The 27754-nt window shown below is 42.3% G+C and overlaps 2 protein-coding genes across 3 annotated transcripts; one reads left to right on the top strand and one right to left on the bottom strand.

The window, feature by feature from the left end:
- The first annotated feature begins 106 nt into the window (after window positions 1-106).
- LOC136433192 (uncharacterized) lies at window positions 107-3168 on the top strand. 2 transcript variants are annotated; one of them, XM_066425119.1, is made up of 5 exons: window positions 107-280; window positions 642-811; window positions 1192-1766; window positions 1958-2080; window positions 2467-3168. In XM_066425119.1, the coding sequence occupies exons 2-5, from the start codon at window positions 664-666 to the stop codon at window positions 2632-2634; spliced, it is 1014 nt and encodes a 337-aa protein (XP_066281216.1). In that variant the 5' UTR covers window positions 107-280; window positions 642-663; the 3' UTR covers window positions 2635-3168. The 2 variants fall into 2 exon arrangements, with proteins under 2 accessions (XP_066281216.1, XP_066281215.1); XM_066425118.1 differs by having other exon boundaries at window positions 108-284.
- On the bottom strand, window positions 3155-18717 carry LOC136433193 (CDK-activating kinase assembly factor MAT1-like). Its single transcript, XM_066425120.1, has 8 exons — window positions 18470-18717; window positions 16035-16187; window positions 15569-15642; window positions 15141-15244; window positions 5343-5483; window positions 4665-4781; window positions 4172-4293; window positions 3155-3785 (listed from the first exon to the last, which is right to left on the bottom strand). Exons 1-8 carry the CDS (start codon window positions 18556-18558, stop codon window positions 3620-3622), a joined length of 966 nt encoding a protein of 321 aa, XP_066281217.1. The 5' UTR covers window positions 18559-18717; the 3' UTR covers window positions 3155-3619.
- Between the last annotated feature and the right edge of the window lie 9037 nt (window positions 18718-27754).

Here is a 27754-nt window from a genome sequence, read left to right as displayed (position 1 = left end):
TTTATGAATGTGATACAGACATATGAAGCTCTTCTATTTCATTTTTAATGAATTTTACTTTGTTCTGCTGCGTTTAAAATCAGGACTTCTGGAGACTTCCGGTTACCAATGAAGGATCATTTCCGGGTCAGCATAAAGAAAACAAACAAGTCGGACACACTGAACTGTGAAGAAAGTAGCTCATATCAGCCCAATAAATGTAGATCGAGGCCCAGAGGGGAGGTGCAACCTTGCTCCTATCCCACACTGTTGTACAGGATGATCTTTTTGCTTACGATAGGTTGGTGAGTACAATATTATAACGTTACACAGTTGTTTGGCTAGCGACACGACAATATGCTAGTGATGACGCATGTGGCAATGTTTTGAATTTGGGTGAGGTGTTGCGTTGTCTGGGTACGCCCCGTCTCTTTGAGGAATTTCAATCACACCGGTGCTGTGCATCTATCTTTCGTCATCTTGGTATGTCAAGTGCATGTATTTTATTGTAATAATGTAGTGTTTACATAAAGACATCAACGTTATAAACTAATACAAAAGTAACTTTACAATTTCTACTCTCCTCATGTATTTTGCGTCAAAACACTAGTGACTTACAAAAACCTTCCTCTCCCTTTGTTTTATCTCTGTCCATGTTGTAGATTCATCCATTGACAGACAGCCATGAATGACGTCAACAACCCCCCCAATGTCCTGCCCCTTGCATTCAATGTGGGGCAGGTGGAGAACCAGCAGATGGGCGTGGCACCACACCTGCCAATCAGAACCATCACTGGCCTCATGATCTCCTGGATGACACCTGCACTGATGGGTGTGTAGGAAAGCCATTTTACCCTCTTTGTCAGCCACTCGTAAGGAAAGGGAGAGTTATGTACTAGTATTCCCATTCTGTATGTCTGATGCTTATATTTTTTTATCATGCAGAGTATAGCTTATCATAATGGCATAGAGGCACACCATTACAACCAAGGTACAACAGAGACTGAAAATAGAGAGATTCATGACAAGACAATACAAGTGATCGCAATGATGTCACTTGTATCGCTGTTGCCTACCAGTTGTCGAATAACCCGGATGTAATCAAAAAGAATAATTGCCAGTATAGAATGTGAATGTTACCAAGTTACCTTGTAGGACTACATTTCTATCCCTGTTGGTTGAAAAAATGTGTGACTTGATATCTATTTCCAGATTACATTCACCAGAAAACAAGTCCCATTGCAGCCTCCAAGCCACCCAAACAGCAGAAACAGCAGGAGGTGGTGGTGAGGGACAGCTTTGGTGCCAGGTACAACCTGCCTGTAAGACTGGTGCAGGAGACAACCATGGTGCAGAGGGGGATGGAGGGAGCAGGGCATCATGCCCACACCCAACATCAAGTGTCAAACCATGGTGCAGACCCAAAGCCACAGGTTCCGGGGGTTGACAGAGGAAGGTTAGCTTCTGCAGATTCTCCCACTGTCAATCATTCAGAACATCCTGCATCAAAGTGGCATCCAAGTCCAGTAGCCATGGACACCAGTAAAGCAGTTAAAGGAGCTGACCAGAGGGCAGACTCAAAGATTGGCTCAGAGAGGAACAGCCCACATGACAGGAAGGGAACACTGGGAAAGGAACAGCTGAAGCCAGCTTTTGATCAAGGCAGCAAGGTACAGGAGGAGTGGAACAGGCTGCAGCAGGACCGATCAGCATTCGAGTACGACAAGCAGTACGAGAGGGACAAACTGTCCACCCTGCAGCAACAGGTGCAGAGGGACAGGCAGAAGGTAACAGGCTTTGCTGCTTTCCTACATCCATAAGGATGTGCTTTTCATGCCTTCATGATCAGAACGACCTCGGACAGTGTGAATTGTTTACAGTCAACTTCTTATTTTAACAAACATGATTACACAGATACAGACCAACTGTAATGTCTTAATAGGACAAAGTAACAATTATGTTTGTTTTGTTGACCCAGGTAACAGACAGTGGGCAGCTACAGCAGGACCTGGAGCAGCAGAGGCAGCTGCTGGCTCAGGAGAAGGACATCTTAGCCACTGACAAACACCAGCTGGAGATCCAGTGGAGGCAGCTGTCTCAGGTTAGACTGGAGGAACAATGTAAACACAGATATCTCAAGTAGAGTCGTTGTACCTGTACAGCTTCTTTTACTCATTGGTGATGTTACCTGTTTAAGTCCTTAGAATAAGTTAGAGCAGGCTTGGTTGGTGCAACGATCCATACTTCTTAATATGTTACAGTTTTGCTTGATTGTTGATACAGTTTATCTATTTGTTTTGAAACTACTGACAACTAGAGACCCATAAAACATTATGGCCAAGAGTTTGAATTCTGGTATGTTAAGTATTGAGAGACCAACATTTACCACACTTGCACATTGAATAGAGGCATACAAATTAGATCATCTATTGATCAACTGATTAGTCGTGAGCAGCTTGTTTGTTTCTGCTTTCCCCAATCTTGCAGCACAAGCAGGACCTTGCAGCAGACCGTGAGGACGTGGAGACAGAGAAAGAGCAGCTGCGTAGGGAGTGGCTGCTGCTGAGTGAGGAGCAGAACTTCAGACAAGACAGCAGCAAGAGGAGATACCTTCACTTTATCCGGTTGAAGCATCTCCGCATATTTAAATTATAAAGTGCTGCTTCCCTACATGCCCCAAAGCTGTGAGTGAATAAAAAAAAGGCAGCAACAAGTTCTTGCATTTATGTGGATGGCTGCTAGAGGGCATTCATGTTCCATTACATCATCTCAAAAATACTGTGCTGTCTCAATTTGATGGTGACTGGATCAAGGAAATAAAGGATGTTAACCACTAGGTTTTTCTATCGCATAGATTTCCTGGAAGCGCACAAACTTTTCCTTCTGACAGAATTTGGAATGTTTCCTGCTGCTTAGATATCCCTGCCATTTCATCATAGATCTTGGATTACTGTGTAACTACATTATTGTGTGATTATAGCTCCTTCCTTTCTGTGAGTGGTCATTGGTTGGGAAAACTTTTGAATTAGGCCTTCCAGTTGTTATGACTGCTATACCATGTTCACTATTTTTTTGCATTTCTTGAATTGTGATTATTATCTTGATTATAAGTACACTGTAACTTTTAACAGGATAGAATGATCATGCAGTGATGGAAATAATCCAGAGAACACAGTTGTGAAAATTATACACATTTTGTTTTCTTTGCATCTCTTCTTACACCGCACATAGTGGTACAATACCTTAATGGTGTATAGACCTGCTTTATATACATTGTGTAATAAAAAAAAATGTACATACACTACTCTTCTTGTGTGCTTGTGCATCACAAATCCCTGGTTCAGTCTTAATTTGGCCACAGTGCATACCAGTTGTGCAGGTTATACTGGTCTATGAATTATAATGTTACAGATAATACTGAGGTCGAAATAATTCATTTTCAGGCAGTTCTTTAGTTACATGTCAAGGACTATGTAACACTGTTAAGGTACTGGTATTTGTCAAGAAATACTGCAGTGCAATGCCATTGAGCCAGTCCAGTTTAGTGTGTCATGGTCCTCTTCAACTCTAATGAAGGTACAGACCACAAATGACATCTTGCATTGGCTGCAATGTATCCTAGTTAGCTCCAACTCTGACCCTACTCCACTTCCATGTCCTGCTCTTGTCCGACACTGTCAGCTGTAAGGTCCGGTACAAAGTACAGTCCACAGAAGGCCTCCTGCAGAGCTCGATGGCAGCCCAGTTTTGTTGTGTAGCCTCCCGCCATGTCTACCTCTGACGAGTCTCTCATGTGGGACATGTAGCTGTGAGAGGAGAGGAGAAACTAAGTCAGGGAACCGCATGGTAAAGGTACATGTAGCAGGTTGAACAGTATGATATCTGGACCTCAATGCCATGCTAAAAGAACTTGCACCTTGGTATGACAGTGTTTTTGTTTTCCAATTTAATTTATGTATTGACCAAGTTGGGCAGAGCCTTGGATTGGTGTTTGGAATACTGATACTTGCAACAAAACCACTAGGTGTCAACTAACCAACTTAGATACAATATATGCTTGATCAGCTTATTTTCTTTTTTTCAACAACTGATGGACTCTTAAAGGATAATAATACTATTTCTGTTTATTACAAAGACAACAAGAAAAGCTACCGCAATACAATACAATACACAAGTTTATGTAGAGACTGACCCATTCTCCTCCAGAAGTGTAATCTGTGGAGGTTCTGGCCCCAGAATGTCGACAGTGCCTGGTCTGTACTGGTACAGGGCTGCCTCCACTGCCTTCGGAACAGGTAGGAAGGACGTCCCTCCCTGCAGTACAACACAAAACAGATAGAGGACTCAATTCACAGTCCCAGACTTCCCTGCAGACCAAAAATGCCCCACTTTGCTGTTTTCATGTGGGAATATTTCAATTTGCTCCTAAAAATTTGCTCCTAAAAATTGGTCCTAAAAAATTTGGTATTAAAAATGTGCTCCTAAATATCATAGATGTTGGTAGACATTAACAATAACATGGATCAGTACTAATTTTCCAGTAATTTTTTTGAATTCTGTTCCCTTCTGATTTCTCTTGATTGGGCTGTTTGAGAAAAAAAGTTTGGCAAAAGATTGATCCAGCAACTCAACAATACATAAATACAGTTGTATAGATATGAGTTGGGGCAAACATCTGGACCCACCCCTATCCTGATCCCAGTGGAGAACTTGATTGTTTGTGCAGGTTTCTTCTCTATCTCCTCCTCTTGTCTGGCTGTGTGACTGGCCAACACCAGACCAGCTGGTAAGTCTGAAAACTCCTGTAGAACCAAACATCACAGAGTCATCGGCAAGTTGTACTGAAGTATTTGACATGTTTACAGTATTCAGTCTAATATGATTCAATCATGTACACAAATGTATGTTGTACATCCAGTACCTTTGATGTTTCCTAAGTCTGTTATAAAGTTGTACTTGGTGATAGTCTTGTAACAAACTCACCAAAACTTTAAATTTGTGTACCCAGTTGTAGAGCAAGACTCATCTAATATGTGTACTATGCTACTGTTTGTATATCATGTCAAAAATTGTAAAAAGATGCTGCCGGGAAAATTTTCATGGTACTTAACAAACTCAACTCGAGACTTACACTGTAAATGAAGAAATGTTCGCTGTGGTTATATGTACTCAGTTTTCACTGTGAAATCTTCAGCGCGAACTTAAAACCACGGCAAAACTTTTTGCCCACCTATGACTGTAGCGTTACTATTGTTTCAAACGCGAACTTAAAACTACCGCTAACACTAAATTTTCTCCCTACCGCAAAATAAAAACTACACGAAATTAAAATGCATTTATAATAACTTTTCTGGTAAACCTACCAGGTTGTCCAACAGCTCCTCTCTCTGTCTCATCTTCCTCTGCTTCTCCCTCTTCTCCTGCTGGACCAGCTCATGTCTGCTGTGCTGCAGGTACGCCTGCTCCTCCTCGATCAGCTGCTCCATCAGCTCATCATCCTTACTCTGAAAAACACACGGGCAGGTTGCTTATTTCTGCGGACTTGTCATAATCATTGTTTCCTGTCATTTTAGCAGGCAATGGCATTTGCTTGAATCCTGTAACAGTAGAATAGTAGGACTTCAGGAGTTCAAAGTCATGACATAAACATCACTCATCCTTAGTAGGGCAAGAAATACTAGTATTCAGTGTTTTAAGTGCTAGGGACATTTGTCAGAGTACAAAGCATATTTTTCTGTCCATTTGGTAGAGACCCCAACACCCTCCACCCCTCCAGTAAACCTCTCTTACTCTGGTAGTATAGTATAAGCTGCCAACTCATCCTAGAAGGCGACGTGTTTCTAATCTTTGGTTGATGGACAAAGAAAACAACAAACTAAACTACATGCCTCAGGTGACCACGGGCAAGTAAACAGTCAAACTTGTACACACAGACAAATCTAAGGACAAAGCAGACGTGAATTGTGTTAACAAGTAGTCTTTACACAATCACTGGCACTTCCTGGCAACAAGACAAGGTGGACAAGACAGTTGGCGGGTGGTCTCTACAAATGACTGCTAAGGATGGAGTGCTGGTGTATTTAGTGGTCACTAGGCATACCCTCTCAGTTCCTTTTCACCCACTGCAATTTGTACCATTAAAGGCCAGCGATTCAGAGGTAAATGTGGTCGAGTCTCTGTTCCAAAGGACAAGCTGAATCTGGCTGGAGGTTGTCTTTGTACTAAACACAAGGGATTCTGGGGGAAGAGTTTTGCCAACAGCTGAAGGTATGTCACTACAAACATGCCTAACCTTTGCGCACGGTCACTGCATGAGCAAAAAGGTCCTGTATTGAAGAGGTGTAGCAGGAAGTAGAGTCTGTAGAATTAATATTCTTCTTCCATTTTTGTTGGGACTTTGACAAAAACGTTGATTAAAGGAAGATGACCATCTAGTTTTTCATTCACACAATTTCCCACGAATTCAAAACCAAAGGTCAAAGGCAGTGTGACAATTGCCCATCTATCTTGAATTCCACCTGTCCAAGGAACGGCAGACAGGTTCCTATGTTCCTAGTTCCCAGGAGCTGAATTATTCATGAAAAAAGTGGGACCATAAAAAAAAGCATTTTCTCATAGGTTAACCGACAGACTGATCACTGCTTATGTTCTCCATGCACTATCAAATGGTAGAATTAGACATTAAGTCTACACAGCAAAGATAGTCCTGCTTACATCAAGTTTCCTCTACTACTTTATACCCAGACATCCCACCTACAGTCCTGTGCCACCAGCAGTGAGGAAAAACCAGTCAATCATGAACCATCCATCTCTGTCAAGGTGGAAAACCCCACCACTGTTCCACTCTGACCATGATGAAGGGGTATTTTGACTTCAAAGAACAAGAACTCCGTCAAAGGTGTCATTCTTATACTCAGGATGCTGACATGATTTCACAGCATCTTTTGTCCATAACTGAGCATCACTTCCCCACACAAACATTGCCAAGTTCCCATGAACAATCTGCCTTTATTAAGACATTCTACAGCCACTTAGTGCTGTGTGGCTTGGGCAGTGATAGCCACTAGTCTTCTATATGGCTCAACTAGCATGAAGACTGAGGCTACATCAACCTTCAAGGCTTTTCCCTTCACACCATGGCCAGGCTGATGCTATGGATGTAGTCTTGTGCTACAAGATTGCTGTGGGAAATATACATCAGCAGCATTTAAACCCCTTTTGTGCTGACTTTCTTAAAATTGGGCAGAACATATGGGAAGAGATAGCAGTGACTGTGGACCAAGAATATTACTCCCTCACTAGAAACTCTCGAAAACGAAAGGAATTGTTCCCTAGCTGGTCATCTCTATTAGGTAATCATTACATGACATCTTGCAATAATGAATGTTAAGCTATACAGACCTTAACATTCACTTTTCCTGTTAAGATTTTCACTGCTTTTTCCACCAACAAGGCATGTATTGTGGGCAGTTACTACAACCCTTCTCATTGTTACATACAGACAAGAAGTTGATATCTACCCGACACAGCACGGCGTCAGTGTACCAACATGGCATGGTCTGGTGCCAGGAATTCTCCAGTGTTTACAGTACTTGGGTTCCCGGCCTAATGGTGGGGGTGTATTTGTTGGTGCCCGATTATTTGTTTCCAGCTCTGAACCTCAAACAAACACAGGCAGCCAAGCCAGGTGAGTGAAGGACTCTTGAAGGCAATTGTCGAACACGGCAATCCCCTTCTTACCTGGACAAGGCAAAACACCTGGCGGACAGGTAGATGAAAGTTCCTGTCCTCAGGTGCAAACTGCTCAGGTGTGAACAGTGAACGTCTCGGGTGTAAACTCCTGTCACTTCTGTCTGGCTCATGGCACCAACAAGGTCACGCTGGACTTCCACCACACCAAGCATGACATATGGGGAAAGCTTGGACAAGATGGTATTTATCACTTTCCCACTTGTGGAGAAGCAACACAACATGATACTGCCTAGCTGTTCATATAGATGTATCAGTTTTATAGACAAAGACCACTTTCATCATTACACAAAAGGGAATCCTGAAGTTAACTTCAAACTTCAAAAAGTAAACTTGATATGTTTTTAAAGGAGTTAGTGCCAAAACTGGAATCATCCATTGGAGTTCTATACTGGAAAATACATGTACCTAACTTATAAAAGGTAGCTTGTCCAGCCAGAAATCTTAAGTCTATATAGCATCAACATTCAGGACTCACAACTTCTCACTATACAAGCACCAATACAAGGTGGTATGTGCCCCTTGTACTTGTAAGTTGTTGTCATTTGAATAAAGGGTCTGGGGGAGACGTTTGAGTGACAGGAGAGGATTTATAGTTTAGGTTTTGGGTAATCTAATAAGGCCTCAGGAAACACCACAGGAACGTCACCTCAGGTGACACATCACTACACGTCATGCTTGTCTTATTTTCCTGTACATGATATCAACCTTTTCCTGTAGATGGATATTGATAAAACAATACAGCAACCATTCTACTAATGTAAACTTCCTTGATGATGCTAACTCATATTCAACTTAGTCTCCTATGATATCCTACCGTCGCTGTGTTTGGTGTACTGTGCCATATTTGAGTACAGTACCTTAAGTCTTCACAGACAGATCGAGACTGATTTAAAGTGTTCCCCAATGCTGCCTTGCTATGGGTATGTCCTCTGTGAGTGCTTTTCCTAGTTCCCCATAAAGACTGGTTACAAAAACCATGAACAGAGTTGCAACAAAGTATAAAAGAGTGTCCTTTTACATATACCGTTGTTCCCTATAAAGTCTGGTTACAAAGACCTGACTGTGTCTCCACACGCTGCCATGGTTCTGTCTACACAATAGATTACCCCAGATCAGCCCAAGGGAGACACTTAAATAAAGAAGGACACTAAAGTCAACTTTCTGTAACTTTCCACCAATAAATGTAGGCATTTTCCAAATCACAACCAAATTCTTGTGCAAGATGTCAAGCCTTGATTTAGTCTACCCTAGGTGGCAGCTACTGCACTGACAACACCAAGTGTTAAATATTATGGTTACATTCACGGGCAGCCACAGTATTTTGAAACAGTGATTTCAGAGAGGGATCACACAAATACGTGTTGGTGGCAAATTGCTGATAAGGCCAAGAATGTTGAACAAAAACTTTCTTATCTGTGAAAACAAACCGTTCCCAAACCCTTTCCCTAATAAATAGAAGAGTTAAATTCTTCATGTCATGCCCCTACCCTACTAGACTGTAACTGTAGCTGGCAATGCTCCCACATTGTGCCATCATATATCTTACTTCTCTTCAGGGTCACAGAATACGAGACCACCCTCATCTGTTACTGTAGCCACAGCTTCATCATGCCTCTGCTTATTTTGGTCCATCTAATCTTTAATGCCCGGATTAGATATTTACATTCAACTGGAGTGCTTACATATAGAATGATTCAAAAAGAAAACTGCCTACAGAGGGGCAGTGACACTATGTAAACTGTTTAGAGTGGGCCCGTCTGCGGTCAGATCTTTCAACAGCTAAGAGCAGAAAACTTGCCCGTGTTGGTAAACATCACTAATTGCAGGGTTACAAATTACCAGGTAAGGGTACACCTAGGGGCTGGGGATAATGGGTGGGCACGTTACGCGATACGCTAAACCACGGCTACTTTCATCGCAGGAATTCACCTCTACGTTGCTGCCCTGCCGGTGGCCAAGTTCGCAGAGGTGTGAGAACAAAAGCAAATCGTACGCTGCTTAAGGGGTGAGAGTTTCCGTAGGTGGAAGAGTTTATCCCCTATCAAGTGATGCTAAGTACTAATACCACATGGGTCACAGTTAGAATTACTGCTGTCTTTGTGCTATGCCAGATTACCGAACTCAAACTTTCCAGCCTGTTTTCCCAAGACGATCTTAGATTATGTCTTAAGCTGTTGAAAAAAGGGTGGCTTGACTCTTGTCATGCAAGGAGGATAAGTGGCAGATGTAAGTGGCTTGCTGAAGAGTTACAACTCGCCTTTTCCTAGATTTGGAGTCATCTCTATACTTTTCATTCTCCCATATCATACAGTATGTAGTTAAGGTAAGAATGTATAATGCTTAAATTTTAAGAAGAAAGAATTGGTTTCCACCTGTCATTAATCTATACCACCTCATGTTAACATGTCCATCATTACCTGTCAGACTCTATGGAGACATATTGTTTAGCTAATCTCCAAGCGGATCCACACCGGGCGTGAAAATCATATATGCTAGCCAGAGAAGGTCCAGTCAACCCTCTCTGGCTGACTGGACCTTCTCTGGCTAGCATATACGATTTTCGCGCCCGGTGTGGATCTGCTTGGAGATTATTGTTTAGTCTGTTTCTCCTTTTTCACTGCAAAGAGTTTTAATTCATCATAGTTGGCGGTAAGGAATTTAATGTTCATTTGTAGGAGGACACTTTTCTCCATCTGCACCTTTCATTAAAGGACTTTGTGTTTTCAGTGTTTAAGTTAATGTCAATTCCAACTTTTGCAAGGAGGTAGAAAAACTATGTCGCTTCCTGCTAATGTAATCCTGTGGTAATAGGCCACATCAAAATATAATGGCCAGTCAGCCCTGTTGCTACAACCCCTAGCTACCCTCCACACAGAGGAGGCCCACCATGGAGGCACAGGTGTGTCTCTACCATCTTCACCTGACTCTGGTAAGCATCAACTTCACCTCTCCCACCCTGCGTAGGTGGAAGTTTAGAGTATATGCTGAGTGGGTGTGAACTATAGGACCTGCATCATGATCATGGAGAGGTTTCTGTGTCTGGTTCTTAAACAAAACCACAGTAACGTGTGCGAACAGTATAGGCACAGATCTGTACAAGTAACAGACCATACTGTACAAGTACATGGCACCTGTTGTGCTGGTGGTGTGGCAACAGCACACCAGAAACTTGCACATGTGTTTGGCTGCCACTTAACTTCAGAATTCAATCTGATTTACCTGGACTGAGTGTGAGGAGGTTGTAGTCCAGTTTGGATAAACACTACAAATTCCTAGGTTCTCTCCTGCGCTACAGTCAAAAGAGGTGGTCTCCCAATAAACACACAGATAAAAAATGTTACTAGTAATTAGTGTTTAGCTGTGGCCGTAGAGAAACCACGCAGTGGGAGGGAAAGTCACCTGGCAAATCCAGGAGTGTAATTTGGCATAAGTGTGTGGCATTTCTGCCAATAAGACATGCTGGCTTACGCTTAATGGCATCTCAAGCAGTTGCCTCAAGAGTGCAATAGTCTGTAAGAGTTTTATCCCCTTGTTTACTTGGAACTAACAGTGTAGCTACGACATGGAGCAATGTGTGGCCAAACTCAAAATAACTCCAGATGAACCCTACTGCAGGCTGAGCCTACTTTATGCCTGAATTGCTCTGATTTATACTTTAAATCTATCACATGCATGTACTTTTTTTTCTTGGAAATTTTATTACAGCAATATCAAATTTTTGGTTACCTTTTGATATGGACACTAATTACATGTAGTTTGTATCCTCTTTTTGTGTTGAATGGAACAGACCTGGCTGAAAGTTGGCTCTCAACCCAGTATGCACATCTGTCTGCAGAAAGCTGAATTCAGCATAATGCTTCAATCTACATTCTGCTACAATGGGGGCTCAATAAATAATCCACAAAATATGCCATGACGGTATGTAGTAATCTTAAACATTGTTTTAAGATTACTACAGGAAGAAGATGGCCTCCAAGCCTTCCTGGGCAAGGAGAGAAGTCTACAGTCCAGAAACCAGAGATGTTTTTGTCACTTCATCCCAGGAAGCCGAGGGGCAAACCAAGCTGTGCTCCAAACAGGAACAGACTCAGACATGCGGGGAAACAAACCTGAACTTGTTGAACCTGTGAGTTTGGAGATGGATGGAGGGGACTGCAGATACCAGCTGGAACAACTGACAAATTACCAACAAACCACAAACCTGTTCACAAAGTCCTCCTGAAGCCACATGAGACTGGCTAGAGACAGCCAACACAAAGGATGCGGAATCCCTCTATAACAAACATCACTTTCTCTTTTCTTTGCATCTAATTGAAGTTCAAGTGTTCAGGTTTAATGTGGAAAGGTAAAAAAATAACTACCAAAGAGTAAAGCAAAAACCAAACATCTATTTGGAGAGTAGGTCAGCTGCCTTGCTGAAACAGTGTTAAACAGCAGATAGTCACACTTACATACTGTAGTGGTATCCAGTAAATAATGGCTGAAATCATGTTGTACCCTTCACCAACCATATAAAGCTGCCAACATGGATCATCTGACTTCCTCTGGCCTCTGGTGAGAATAATGTAGGAACTTAATACCTGGTCCTTGGTATGGAGAACAAGACATCAGCCACACCTAACCCCCCAATGTACAGGAGCAACTGACCACTGCCATACCTGGCCACTGGTGTGATCTGGCTATAGAAGCAGCATGTGCCACCAGGAATGAGAAGGGAGCTTTTACTGTTCCAGGGTTCAGGGAGTGCATAGTACTGAGCTGAAGGATATCTTCCCCATGCTTACAGGAGTAACATTAATAAAACATAAAGAGGTCTGAACCATCCATGTTCCCAGGAACAGAAGAGTTCACAACAGTGCCTGGAATATCATAACATTAAATATGAAATACCAAGGTATTTTTTCAATTTACTAATAGCCCTATTCCTGTCATAAAATCCTACATTTTATAGGTCTAGCAGACTGAATCGCCAACATGTACCCTGGTGAATGAATCTATAGTCATTACCATCCTTGGCACTGCTTAGTGAATCTGTGTTTATTAGTGAAAAGATTAAGAAAAAGCCAAGTCCATGACCTGGGTTTACTATTGTTGGCTTGTCCAGGGCCGGAGTCAACATGTGACTGACAGGTCCGTACTGTTTGTTTACAGCATGGCCTGTGTTTACCTAAGGTGATACTGTAGCCCCAACACCAGGCTGTCCGGGGAACACTAACATTTACAAGAACCTTTCTTTGTGTGAAAAGTGCCCGATGAAAGCTTGGAGGAGGTACAGGGAATTACCCACAAATCCTGGGATATTTGCAGGGAACGTTCCCAGAGTGCAGACCTGGCAGTTAACACTACCTACCAATGTGTCTCCATAACATCAGAAACTACACGGTCATTTACACATTGATATGAAATCTCATCTAAGATTATATTGGAGTGTTGCACACGATTGTTACATAGTGATGTCATACCAGCATCTCAGTGCAATTATACATGAGTCATTCAAGGTTCTTACGCACACAAGTGTACAAGTGTAGTCTTAAGTCTTCACTTAAGTCCCTAATTGCTGTGTAGGTTTGTGAGACAATCAGTACCTGAGCTGAAGCATCAGAGTCAGGCAGTTGTGACAAGACATTAATTGCATTAATGATGCCACTTTGCTACTGAGGGGCACGTGTGCACACAAACATTTTTTTTCGAGGACTTATGCTCCAACCTCAAGGTGGTAAACATCATCTAATACAAGAAAAGGCTTACCAAAAAATAAGTCTTACAGGTGACAGTCACTTCAGGGTTACCTGTCCTTTCTAATCAGGCCCCTGCAGAAGTTTGTTTGTTTAAGGCAGAACATGTGATGACAAACAGGAGGACCTGCTGACAGAAGGGGGCTGACAGGCCCTCATAACTGACTGGGCTTTTCCAGTTCAGCATGTTTATATTTGACTCCTGCAACATAGACATGTGTCCTGTAGCTTTGGGCATCAAAAGTGAAAAAAAAGATACTTTTTGTAAGAGGTTGGATGTCTGTCAGTAACATGCTTCACATGTACATACAGCTAAAGTAGAATGTATGTAAAATCATTACATCTTAATGGCATATTCAGTGGCATAATCAGATGTTTCGCATTCAGGCATTCAAAACCTGTACATACTGTTGTATTCACCTTTAGTTACTGGCATCTCTACACTACAAAATAAGAGACATTGAGTCACTGATAATTTAGTGTGATAAATTTCTTTAGCGGTGTTTGGTCCTTGCAACTATCAACAAGGGATAAATATAGAAATTCGTTCGAAAGATGAATACATTAAAACAAAACATTTACATTCTTTACAGAACATTTAGATTCTGTCTACAACAGTGGTACATTTATATACCGGTAGCACTGAAGAATTAGCATTGGAGAGGAAAACATGAAAAGAGAAACAGGAAAGAAGGAAGCAAGATAAAGAAAACTGGTGAAACTAATGAGTAAGTAAAGCAAACAGTGGGGCCATGTGGATATGGTATCTGTTGTTAAGACAAGATAAGAACATGTCAATAATATTTACACTGAGGCATTCCAGCATCTTGCTGGGTGTTGAACAGTGGTCAACAATGGTGGGGGCTACTGTGTACTGTCACACAAGGTGACTTGAACCATGTGGCAACAGAAGCTGGGATACAATGTACTGGATGAATTGGTTTTTAATTTACTATCTGGTAAAGTGATATTGGGGATTTCAACCCATAGAAAATGTGTCTCTTAGATCCCATTTAGAAGACAACAACACTCATGACAACAAACCTTACATTATCGACCAATCCTGATCAGTCCTGAGAAAGACCAGACACCTGAGTGATCTCCACCTTGCTTATTGTGAGACAGCCAACACCTGTTCTAGCGTGCCATTATCAGAACATAATTGTTGGTTTCTCTCTCTCAATGAAGTTGTCTGTAATGACAAGTACAATAAACACATGCACTGCCTCCATGTAGGGCGCTCCTTCATGTGAGATCAGATTCTGCCTGTCCAATTTAGGGAGAAGAGAAAGGAGGTCATGTTTTGTAAACATACAACCTGCTGTGTACAGGAGGACCTCTCCAGCTGACATCCTGCTGGGACCTGCTATCTCCGATGACTCCACTCAGACTGGGCTAATAGAGGTGGCGACATGGGGTAAGGAGCACCAGAGATGTTTGTAGGGATAAGCAGTGGCCACCTGTAGGGATGGGGGGAGGGGGAGGTGTTGGGGGGGGGGGGAGCATAGCACAGGGATAACCTGCCATCTGTGTTACAGTAAGGTGAAGGATGAGAAGAAGATAGATACATGCAACCATCACCTACCGTCTCACACCATGTGCATTGTACAAGGCAGGTAAGGTTGGTAAATGGAGCATGTAAAGAGAAGAGATGGGATCAGAACAGCAGCTCACCAGTTTGCTCCTGTTCCTCTGGATGTTGGACTTGTTACTTTTCTGATATTCTTCCACCTTCTTCTTCGTCAGCTCCACATCAACGTTGTTTGATAGGTTGAAAACTGGGAAAAGTCACAAAAAACACTTATGTGACAAAAAATGGTATGGTGGCAATGCAGCACCAAGGAGAGACAGCAACCAGTTTACACATTGGAAAAAGCAACCAACATGTAATCAAATGTAATCCAAATATATCCAACACAAGGAAGTGTAAAGTCATGCAAGGAACAGAATAACATGTAACAGAACACTTCAGTCACAATCTCAGGATAATTGAAAGTTACATCTTTTCACTCAAAACCCCAAATCTACCCTGAGAAAAGAACCCAGAGATATGGTACTAATGTACTATAGAATATATGGTCATTCAAAATGGTTAAGCTTACTGATAGTTTCCACCTCCTCCAGGTAGTCATTGTATTCCCTAAGACCTGAGAACTCTTCCTCCTGTCTGTTGTATCTGGAAGATGGGGTGAAAATCATGTGCAACTAAAAAGACGAACAAGTACTACTGACACACCTGAATGAAGCTTTACCTTCATGACTTAAGTCAAGTAGTCAATAATAACAATATAAGTACATGTTTGTATATATATATATATATATATATGACTGCAATTGATGTGCTCCTATGATATCATGATACATACTTAAACACCAACAAACCATTATGATTGGATATGATCACCAGTTCATGTTAATTACAATATTGCTCAATACTGCTTTACATTTTGGTCAACTATAGCTGTGTGTTGACTTAGCTCATGTTGACATTTCCTGATACTTCTCCAAAGAGTGTATCAGTTCTGGTTAGATTTCTATGGGTATGAAAATTAATCAATTCCTTAATACATTTTCAATACTCTTTTCCTGATATCAACTTCCTTGTCGACGAATGGGTCTTCAAACTGTTGTATTCTGAACGTGTTCCTCCTGAGGGAGACGTTACACTCTGGGCACGTCCCTGAGCCTCGGGCAAACAGCGTCTCCACACAGTTCTCACATCTACAGCATGGAGGGAAGACAAAGGACATGCAGCTGATGTTGCAATCAAAATATACATGTCATGACAAGGTAAAAAGGTGGTTTAGAGTTGTTGACTTAGGTTCTGGGTTCGAATCCTTGGTAGGTCCTAATGTTGTTCACTTGGGAAAGGCACTTTATACCTATTTTCTTATTTTACTCAGGCAAAAATGAGTACGTAGCTTCGATTAGAACGTCCTCTCGGTGACCTCCCTAAGTCCCAAAAGCCCTATGTTCCGAAAGCCCTATGTAAATGTTCCAAGAAATGGTAGAAAGAGTTGTAGCCTATCTAATAACACGGTTCATGTCAGCATTTAGATCTTAATCATAAATCCTACAACTTCTCATAGATAATAATATTGTCCTCTTGTGCCATTTGGGAGATCTTAAACTCTGGTACATTGTAATCTGAATCAGAGTCCCAACTCCATTGCAAATTTCAGCTGCAAAATCTTCTTCAAACCTGAACACATGCCATTTGGTAACCGTATCCAACGTAGACCACTTATATGGTCCCATTTGTGATACATTAAACAATGACCCAGATATACATCTCAAGTCAATATCTAATAATATAACGTAAATATCCATATGTCTTGTTTATGCATGAGTTTGTTTTTTTCATTTCCTCATCAAGTATTCGGCTGAAATTTGTATAATGCTATCAAACTGGAGAGAGGTTATTAGAGTTCAGCGATGGCAATGCTGCCACTTTGCGCTTGCCAGATGTCACCGCTCGCTGGATGTGTCACAGTGTGATAATCTATTGTGACAAAAAATGGTCTGATGGCAATGCAGCACCAAGGAGAGACAGCAACCAGTTTACACATTAAAAAAAAAACATGTTACCAAATAAAATGCAAGTTTATCCAACACAGCAGGAGTTCATAGTCATGCAAGGAACAGAATTACATGTAACAGAACATTACAGTCACAATCTCAGTATAATCGAAGGTTACATCTTTATATCTCAAGTCAATATTTAATATAAAGTAAATATCCAAATGTCTTGTTCATGCATGAGTGTGTCTTTTTCATTTCCTCATCAAGGATTCGGCTGAAATTTGTGTTATGATGCTATCAAACTAGCCTGGGTGCCAGACCACCGCGCTCCTGGAGCTAATCCTTCGGCCGGGGAAGCAACTCGCGCCGCCGCCACAGATAGCACACGGCCCACTAATTATCTCTCACGCGGGGCTAGCGCGATAGATATCAGGGTTCGGCTGCCAAGCGCCCGGGTGCCAACTCTATCCCTACTACCAGGTCTTCCCCGGCAAAAAAGGCTTATCATCGCATAGCGCGAAAAGTCTGGTATCCAGGCTACTATCAAACTGGCAAGAGTTCAGCTGGGGCAAGCGCTGCCACTCTGTCACCACTCACCAGATGTGTCACCGTGTGATAATCCCACGCAGTGAAATAATTACCCTGATGATGATTTTATGGCTTTCTCATTCTTGTGATTTAATGATCTTCTTGTATTGCTTTCTAAACTCTATGGCTTTCCTGAATCTGCAATCAGTGGCAAAATCAACGTTATCTATGTGTCGGAACATTTATATATAGCCTATTATAGGGCTTTCAGACTGTTGAGGAATTTTGGAACAAAGGGCTTTCGGATCATACAGATTTCGGAACATACAGATTTCGAAACATAGGCTTGTAACCGTCCTCTTGGACAGGATGCAAACCCGGAGGTCTTTGATGCAACCCCCGTGTCCAATCCATATTCATTTGCAGACTTCTGGAGACGAGTGGTGGCATTTATTTTTGGGGGGAGTGCTGCTTCGCGATTTTCAACATGGGCTTAGGTTCTTTATACCAGGCTAACCGGCCTTTCCTGCCATTGAGAACCTTAGCCCATATTGAAAATCGCGAATCAGCGCTCCCAAAAAATAAACGCCACCACTCCAGAAGTCTGAAAAGGAGGCTATGACCCAACCTCTTCCATCCAGCTGGAATCCAGGCAGACCCAAAATTTACCCTCCTGTCCAACCCAGATTTGTTTGACAGAAGCCCCCTGTCCAATCCAACCTCTTTTTCCTCATCCTCCTTAATTGTTTTGGAATAGCCCAATGAGTCAAAAGGTAAACAAACAACTGTGTATGGGTGTGTGTGAATGCTGTACATTGGAACTCTATTTCCAAGCTTGGAATATAATCACATCTTTGCAAAATGTAATGCATGTAAACACGACTCTCTCAACAACATGATAACGGTATTGCATATCATGATAAAGACGTATATGTCAGGACGGGCCCACTCACAGCGTGTGTCCACAAGTGTTGACCATCAGTACCATGGACGGGTTTCGGTATTTGGTGGTCTTACAGCGCGGGCAGATAGCCTCATCCATGGTTGAAGCGCTACGATGGACCACTTTGGAATAAAAATTACAACTACAGCTTCGTCGCTACAGAAAGTAGACCAGAAATGACTGATATAGCGCTGTAGTCAAAATCTCTCGCCGGTTAACATGGGCGCTGCCATCTTGGTTACAATGCATGATGGGAAGTGGGAGGGCTGTAGTCACTGTCAGACTTGTGTGATCTTGTGTGCTCCGGTGCTGAACTTCGGTGATGCCGACGTAATCGTAAAAAAATTAATTCTCAAACTTTCCAAAAAGGAAAACATGAAACAGAAAATTAGCAATTGTGTGTGTCGGAATGCTGATTTACTAACCTTTAACATGTGACAGAAAGTGTCTCAAGTGTCCAAACTTTTTAGCTATTTAATTACTAACTGTAACTAACTTTAATACGTATCTACTTCACACCAATGTGTCAGGATCCTGAAAAACTCCCATCATTTCATATAGATGGATTTCTTTCACAGCATCTTAAACAGTTTTTGCACAAAACTACAATTGTTTTTTTGTTGTTGTTTTTTTGCAGTGCAGAACTTTAATCATTGGCTCTGAATGCAGTGTGCCGGAGAAAGAGAGGCTACTGACGTTTCCGTGGGCTGACTATGTAGTTTGGTGACCAGCTGAGACCACTTGTCTGATGTTTTGACGTTCCACAGCTCCAAGTTTGACGCTCCACAGCACACACCGTGAGCACCAACCTCAAACTTCCGGTTCTACAGGAGGGAGTGATGATACTTCCGACACCTGTCTTCGCCGCACCGCAAAATCCACAACTTCGGCGGTCAAAAAAGTTACTTCAATCATCCGATTGCTGGTTATTCAAGGAATAATGAAAGAAATCGTCGAAGAATACCTTATTTTACTTACTCTGCAACAATAGGTGTATTTCAGTTACGTCATTATAATCAAAAAGAAGTAAAGCGCCTTTAAAAAAACTGCTACAATTTCAACCAATACGGTAGGCCCTTCCGTCGACACGCGCGTCCGAAACAAACAGGATGCGAAAATAAACATCACGTAATTGCACCCCCGCGCCGCAAGTGAGGACGTACCGATTGCGGGCGTCTCCTGACTCTCTTCTGTCCGGCGTACAATACAACTCTGATCTCCAAGCGGATGGGAAGGGAAAACCATTTATCTCGAACTGTAGTTGGCCTTTTTTTTATTTCAATAATTTGGGTGATCCGGGTGCTTTAATTACCCCGGTTCCTTTTATGTGTGTAATAGCTTATTGTCATAGGGGTCATTGAAACATAAGCAAACACATGGTCATAGATAAATGTATGTCTAACGACGTCGACGGGACATAGCCATTTGGCGGCACATAAATATGGATGATAATGTTGGCCCGTATCAGCCGCCAGCTGACAGTGAAGATGAAGTGAGCATACTGAGAACAGCTTTTGCTGACCATTATGCTATATACCTTCTGGCTATATACCATCCTCAATGGCAGCCGTAATTATGTGAGACATCGAAGAGTTACTTCAAATATTCAACAACATAGAAGTGTAATTGTGAGACCGTGCGGGTTTAGTTCATAAAGCAAGTAGACCTTTATTACCACTGCATTAACGTATATGGTAACATTCTCGCGCTTTAGATCCGTTGGTGGTTAGACGAACATTTCTCCAACAGGCAGACAGGCGAGCCGTGAAGCTGAAAACCCCGCATTGACAATACCGCGGGATAAATACTCGTCGGTAAGTAAACAGCTTCCTCCAACAATCGACATCAACTATTCATTTGTCAAAGGTTGCTGTGTGATAATTATTGAACACGTCCACCATAGTGCTTAGTTTTGTACCCTGTGAATAGTTTGTGCTCTTTTTAGTTTCACTGATGACTTCGGTGAAATTAGTTGTCTGATGACTAGTACGGTACATGTGTACCTTGTTAAAAACAGGATTTCCTCTAGATGTTTGTTTATACTTTTGATCATATTTCGTCCGAGAAATTATGTCAATACTGATTTGAATCATATCAATCATATCAAATTCTAACAAAATTAGGTCACTCCAGGAATAGTTTTGAGCCTGGAAGTCTGACCTAAAGTTATGTCTATGAAGTGAAGATTCTTTAAAGAGACATAAATCTTGTCAATAAGGCCACACTGACTTCATTATATGGATGACATCCACGTTCACATCAATTTTCGTCCGTTTGAGAGGTTCGGGTTGACCACGCAAAAATGTTTTTTAACCGTTTAAATAATTCTTGCCATGTGTAACAAGTAAGCGGAAAATGTCTTTCGAGACCGGAGCAAAGTCTTCCAAAGTAAACAAAAGATATGAAATAACAAAAATAAAGGATTTATTGTTTATTACACCATACTCTGTGTGTTGAGTCATTTGTTCAATCTTCCTGACCGCTCAGAATTCTTAATGTAGGCAATGTTTTTTGGGGCAAATTTGTTTTATTCGCCCGTGACGCCCGCATAAGGTCTACAGTTCCCAGAATATCATCCATATGACCAAATCAGTGTGACCTAACTATAGACAAATGCCTCGTTTTGATCAACATTCAACATTGCTGTCTACTTCCACTTTACCTATAAGCTGTATATTGTATTCTCATATATCACAACAAATATATCACGACACAGCCAATGCTTCTTCAAACCGACTTCGATATGTGCACTGCGCACGTTTCCTCGCCCCTTCCCACGGGAGGAAAATTCTAATACATTTAAAATGCGTCGTTATATATACAATGTAAATGAGATGTTTCTTTGGCAAATGACGTAGACCTAAAATCAACCTATAAGTATGTCAATTGTTGTAGAGAATACCCAATACCACCTACTACGGCTGAATGTTTCCTTTTGAAAGACTTGCCATTCGCATTTTCACGAAAACAGCAAAATTTACCCCCGTAGTCCAGACACATGAATACATCATACCAACACCAACACACACATCTAACCCATGCGATACATTGGTTACACAGCGGATTTACGGCTCTATCCATCCGTCAGCTTCAGGACCCTAAATCCATTTAGACGACTTTCCCTGTGCTTTTGTTACACATATCATACTACTGTCACAGGGGTGGTCCCACACACGTCTTCCCTAACACCTTTGGGCACCCTTAATCTTCAAGGTGACCCCGGGTCGACTACGCGCAGCAGTATTTCAATTGGGGCTTTGGCCGTGCCAGCAATATTTACGGTACGGAGAGCCGTCATAGGTCGGGCGGGCGGGCACGGTGTGTTCACTGCTGAAAAGAAAAACAAATTAAGTTTAAATTAATTACAGCGGGGTAGAGACCAGGAGAAGTTGTGTCTATCACCCCACGGGTTTGGCCCTCGTGCTGAGAGCGAGCTTTGGGGCCTAAGTCCTGTCTCTCCCGCTGGAGTGTCGAACCTGCCTAGTGGTTAATTGACATGGCAGATCCAGGGAGGTGGGAAAACGCCTCAACACCTGCGGAATATTTGTAACCCACGCGAAGACTTCCCCTCCCCCATCATTACCATAGTCTGGATATGCGCTACGGCTATTTGCACCCAGTCCGAACAGCGCACCAGCCGTTAACAAATTCAGGACTCTGTCCTGTCGTGAAATATGGCTAACTTGCCCTAGGTTCCGTACATGTATAATTTTAAGTGTTTCCACATATATATTGGACGACCTAATCTTCGGTGCAACTTTTCTTGCGAAGTAATCCATCCTTAAGGAACACCGTGGCTGCACATCGGGACATGTTTCTGGTTAGCGGTATTTAATTTCCTCGTTACCTTCTACAAACGTGTTAAGTGGAAGCATCTATGGAAACATACGTCGGCCGCGTGTGTCTCAAACGTCATGTCGACGCCCTCACTCAGCGCTGGCTATGGACGAGCGGTCGGGATGGTAACACGATCAGATCTGGTGGGCAGATCACTGAACATGAATCTCATAATTCACAAATATCCCGATGTTTTCATGTCCAATCCTTTTTTTCTCAAATGAAGATAATAGAAATTGACAGACAATTAAATTTGATCAGTGAATAGTTTCATCAAGTTGATAAATCACTTGGTTGTTTTTTATTAGCTTAAACTTGATGTTACGAATGATTTTCTTCCTGATCACACGTGTTCCTGTTGTTTGTTACGTTTTTATGCATACGTGATTTCAATACTTCGTTATCTATTCTGTCTGAGCTCCTGTCACGAGTAAAAGTTTTTTCCGTGGTTTTCTGTTCATCTGTACTACCAACGATATTCACGATGGCAGATTTAGAGATATGTGGTAAAGCCGCCTAGCTGACCCCGGGTGAGGCCTCGCGTTCAGTGTGGTAGTTTGGTAGTAGAACGACTGTTTAGACTTTTCTTGACCGATCGACGACTCTAACCTCCACCAGCCTCCTTTGATGGCTGAAAAATACTAGAAGCTGACCAGAGGAAGTTGCCAACATTTTCTGTCCGGTTACCTCCTTATGCAAATTATTAACCATATTTATATACAAATCTACCTATATATACTATTTTTTCAGCCTCCTAAAGAGTCTGAGGGAGACTAGCCTTGCAGGGGAATTTCAGAAAAGAACTTCAGAAAAGCAAGAACAACACAAGAGGCTAGATGTTACTCACGCGATGTTTCCACTTCAAGATCAAGTTTATTTTTGATGGGTCCAGAGGCGACGATACTTAAGATATGAACGATACGTGTCAGCAACCAGGTCTCGCCCATTCTTCCCAAGCCGCTGATGATTGGGTCAGCTTTCTTCGGTCTTTCCAAACGGAGTGATTTGTGAGTGTGCTTGTATAGGCCAGGTTTGTGGCTGTAGGAAAACATGGGATAATCCCGGTCGTCTGAGTGCCTCGCCCCCGTCATTACAGCGGGCTTCGGGAAAACATGCATAGCTAGTAGGACATACTTTTGCAGCATGCGCCCACCTGTCTAGTTTAACCAAACGGGGGACAAATCTAAAATGCAAGCAAACGGGGATAGTAAAATAGAAGGTCATTACTAAAGAGAGGTCATGAACACAAGATCACTACCATCACATTATTCTATGGGATATCGAAAATAGCGAACTACCGTGCGTGGCCACCATTGTGGGGCTTGGCATATAAAGTATCGGACATTTGGTGTGAGTAGTCGATTGCAGTCAAGAATGTTTAACCTCCTCGCTGTAATGTTGAAATCTAACAATAAACATTGAATATATTTAGATATAAAACTAACGATCCCCTTGCATATTCAAAACGGAGCCATTTACATCTTTTAAGCCTGGGTGCCGCCTTTTTAGCTTCATTCCGCTCTCTCGGTCGTTTCCGTAGTAGCGACTCCGAGAGAGCGGAGTTAAGCTGAAAAGGCTGGCACCCAGGCTAAAATCCTTTTGCCTATCTTGTGATTTTTCACAAGCAAAATGTAGGTAATCGTAGATGTTATATTGATTGATTTGAATCAAACTGAGGATTCTGCAATTCAGTCTTGATCTGTACGGATAGCCAAATATAACATTGTAGGAATGCTTGATCTCTGCCATTACCATTACCATGTTGACCTTCATATCATGTAACGTTAGTTAATATGCCATCGTTTGTAAACTGTTCTTCCTCTGTTGCCCCCTGTCTGTCCCTTGCAAAGGTTTGTGACGCGGTCCGGACCACTGGATCCCGACAAATGCATTCTAGATGTCGCTGCTTCACACGACTGAAGTTGTGGAAGGCCGTGACACTCTGTCGGTACCCTCCACTAGCAGTGTGTGCACTCCAGCCCGTTTTCTGGCTGCTGCTAGCCGTTTCCTGATTATCTTCTAACCAGAAAATGGCACAGTACAGACCGGTAAAATAGCAATGTGAGAACGCCGACCGTACTTGCTGTGTGAGTCAACCCCCGACACCAGGTAAGGGTTGCGGAGCGCTACCTCAGAAAAAAGTCAGAGTGATCGTCGGCAGATTTTCATATATAGGAAAAGTTGCGAAAACATCCAAAGCGTTGTTTAACCTGTTCCTGGTCTGCAGATACAGTGCCCTACCCGGGCTGTTCATGTTCTTAAAGTTCCAATATCCTCATTATTACACTCCGTAAGACATGGTAAGGCCACAGCAAGTAATTTTTATGGATGACATCAGCGCGCTCATTAATTTTCGCCCGATTTTGAAAAAAAAACAGGAAATTTCATTGCAATCCGACGGTGGTCAATATGCCAAATATGTCGTATACTGCCATTTATTCTAGTTATTTGAGCTCTATACACATATTCAAGGTCAGTTAAATGTTGACAGTCTAAGGTGTTTCATTGCATATGAATACCCAGTGTAGTTGCCTCAGATGATGGTACAACAAGCTCTTTTCTGCATTTGTTGTAGTTAGTCTATTGAGATGTGTACACAGCTACAAGGACACGTTTACTGTTGAATCAAGGAGGTTTTATATCATATATGAAACCTCATAGGTTGAATACAGGAATAAAAGACCTGTTGGTTGTGATATCGTGTTTAGTCGCCTCAATTCTACTTTAACAAGATTTATGATCTCAAAATATAGGAATCTTGTTTTTTTTGCCCGCCTTGTTTTTTTCCCGCCCTATCTCATTAGTTTATGAGTCTATGGAGGATGTCATCCATAAAATTTACTTGCTGTGGCCTAACCACCAAGTAAGCGGTTAATTGGAGACGCAGACGCCTTGCAATATGGCACTGAGAGTCCAGAGATTAGCGGTGATTACATTCTGTTAACTGCATTGCTATGAACTAAATAACAGTAGAGGAATAACGCCAAGACGGTCGTTCTTGTGGCTCTGAGGATTACTATAGTGTCGGTGTGCAACTGCCCTGCTGATATTCTAGTTTGTGTAGTCTTCTGTGTACAAGGAGAAACTTTGAAACTTTATTGATCATACCACATGGCAGACTTAAGTCTGAATTGGGTAGGTATTTGCACATTAGCTCGCATAAAACGATATCATTATATACAAAGTTTAGATTATATCAAAGCAAAGGTACAATTTTAAAAACACAGGTAAGCTTTGAATTTACAAAACAGAAGACGATGTAAGGACAGCTGACGGTGTAAACATTGAACATTCGTGACTTAAAATCCCTTCGATGAAACTGTGAAGAACAGAACTCCTAGCCCAGGTGGTCTACCGTGTGACAGGGGCTTAACTGGACATCCACAAGGTCATGCCTGGATTATCGTCTCAACAAAATCCCAGCTTTACCTCAGGAATAACGAGAGAAAGAAACATTGTCCTCTTTTCTCGTCTTTACTTCCACCGCCTTTTTCCAATCTTTCCTCACTTCCTTCTATCTCTCTCTCTCTCTCTCTCTCTCTCTCTCTCTCTCTCTCTTTTCTTTGAGCCGTCTTTTCTTCACGCCTTTTGCTATCGTGCAGCATCATATGATAAACAGGGGCGGGAGTGGGAGGTTTGATGTTACACTGATGTACTGGGCTACTTGAAACAACGGAAATACATGTAATTTCGGCGATAGGTTGTTACTAGTCCTACGGCTACTCGTACATTAACGACTCTACTCTATGTTGAAGGGGGCGAAAGCTTAGATTCCTCCTTGCGGATGAAGAGAACAAAAGAAAGAGCACAAAAAGGCGGGCTAAGTATCCCTAAGTGCTACTTGACGGACATGAAGTCCCTCCCTCATGAGGTAATGTCGTCACGCTAACTGATGACCCGCTGACAGCCCGCTGTTTTCTCACCTTTCAGCGCGCAGGTACATTTCCCACCTGAGCTCGCCGGTAATATAGGTTAACATGTTGACGCTAACAGTGGAGAAAGACGCGTCCTGAAAGGCCGCTTTATCCTTTGTTTACTCGCAGACAGGCCTGAGGTCGATGTTTTCCCAACAGTCTTGTCCAAATACTGATCAATCAAAATCTACCTACGAAATTGATCGAATATCAAGTCCGTGGTCACCTCGCGCGTTCTGCGGAAGCCACTGGCTGCTCTACAGGTCTCCACACAGCCTTGTCTGGGGTGCGCTTGGTAACGTTTTATTGAAAACAGCGTAAATGTGTCAGCATCCGGCGTTTTTTTCATGCCGTACTGGCCATGGGAGAATAACCACCGCGCGAGGATCGTAGTCAACTCTTTAATGTCGTCCAGAGCAGCACATACCAATTAAGTAATGTAATATAACCTTTGTAGGCCAGACCGCTAAGTTTCGCCACAGAAAAAGGACCGCAATACCGTTTGATAGCTATAGCTGTCAGAAGACACGGTTACTCAGGCAATTGTACCCTTTACACACGTTACTGTTGTCCTCGTATCGTACCTTTCTACTAAACAACACAAAGTGTTCTCCCCTTCTTAACGGGATGGCTTATGTGTCAACCTTTGTCTCATCGCTGAATTTGGGAGAGGAAAGTATCAAAGCTACATGTATCGCCTGTACATTCTTGTATGTATTGCCAGTGCTTGTCCATATTTGGTGTGCGTATGCGGGAATGAAATCAAAAGGTTGACATTAGGTTATGAAATATTGAAGGCTGTTGAAGGCTCCACTAGTATGAGGATGCCATCAGTCCAATGTGAATATGTCTACCCAGTTCCTTGTACGGATACGTTTAATGATGATGATGATCTTAACGTTTGCCCCCCAAATCAAAATACAAATCCGGCTTACATGAACACATTTCTATCGTTACCATGTCACGTCCACTATAGTTCTTATTCTGGTGTGTACAGTCAGGTAACTGCTGTGTTCTGTTCTCAATGGTCTCTCCTGTGTCTACCCAGTACAGGGGACAGGTTATGTCCGATCGAAGGCTACAGTATCACTTGCCGTGTTGCCATTTCTTCTATTATAGACTTCTCGGTAACATTAGCTCGATCCAAATTAGGCGCCATTAGTGTAGAAGCAGCATCCGGGCGGCGCTTTGTTTGTGTCCGTCTCTTCTAGCGGCCCACGGGTCGGTCCTCAGTCTGAGATAACGGTAGATAGAGAACGTGCCCTGTAGTCTTGTGTGGTCGGTCCACATCTAGGACAGTTTTCACAACCATACGTTCCACCAAACGCTGCTTTAAGCCTGTGATATTTTCTTGAAGACATCGTAAATGATTTCTTTGATCGTTTTGCCATTAGAATTGATTTTTAGTTATTGTTAACATGAATGGGTGGTGCATGTAAGTTTACAACTGGATTACGTCACGTTGACTTAAAACAGCAGGGGCCTGTCCTACAGACACCTGTTCCAAAAGACTACGGTGTCTATATTGTCAAACACAGGGTTTA

The sequence above is a fragment of the Branchiostoma lanceolatum genome, chromosome 4, assembly GCF_035083965.1.
Source record: "Branchiostoma lanceolatum isolate klBraLanc5 chromosome 4, klBraLanc5.hap2, whole genome shotgun sequence".
In the NCBI taxonomy this organism is placed as follows: domain Eukaryota; kingdom Metazoa; phylum Chordata; class Leptocardii; order Amphioxiformes; family Branchiostomatidae; genus Branchiostoma; species Branchiostoma lanceolatum.
The sequence above is the reverse complement of the archived record's forward strand: the minus strand, read 5'-3'. Positions and strand labels throughout refer to the sequence as shown.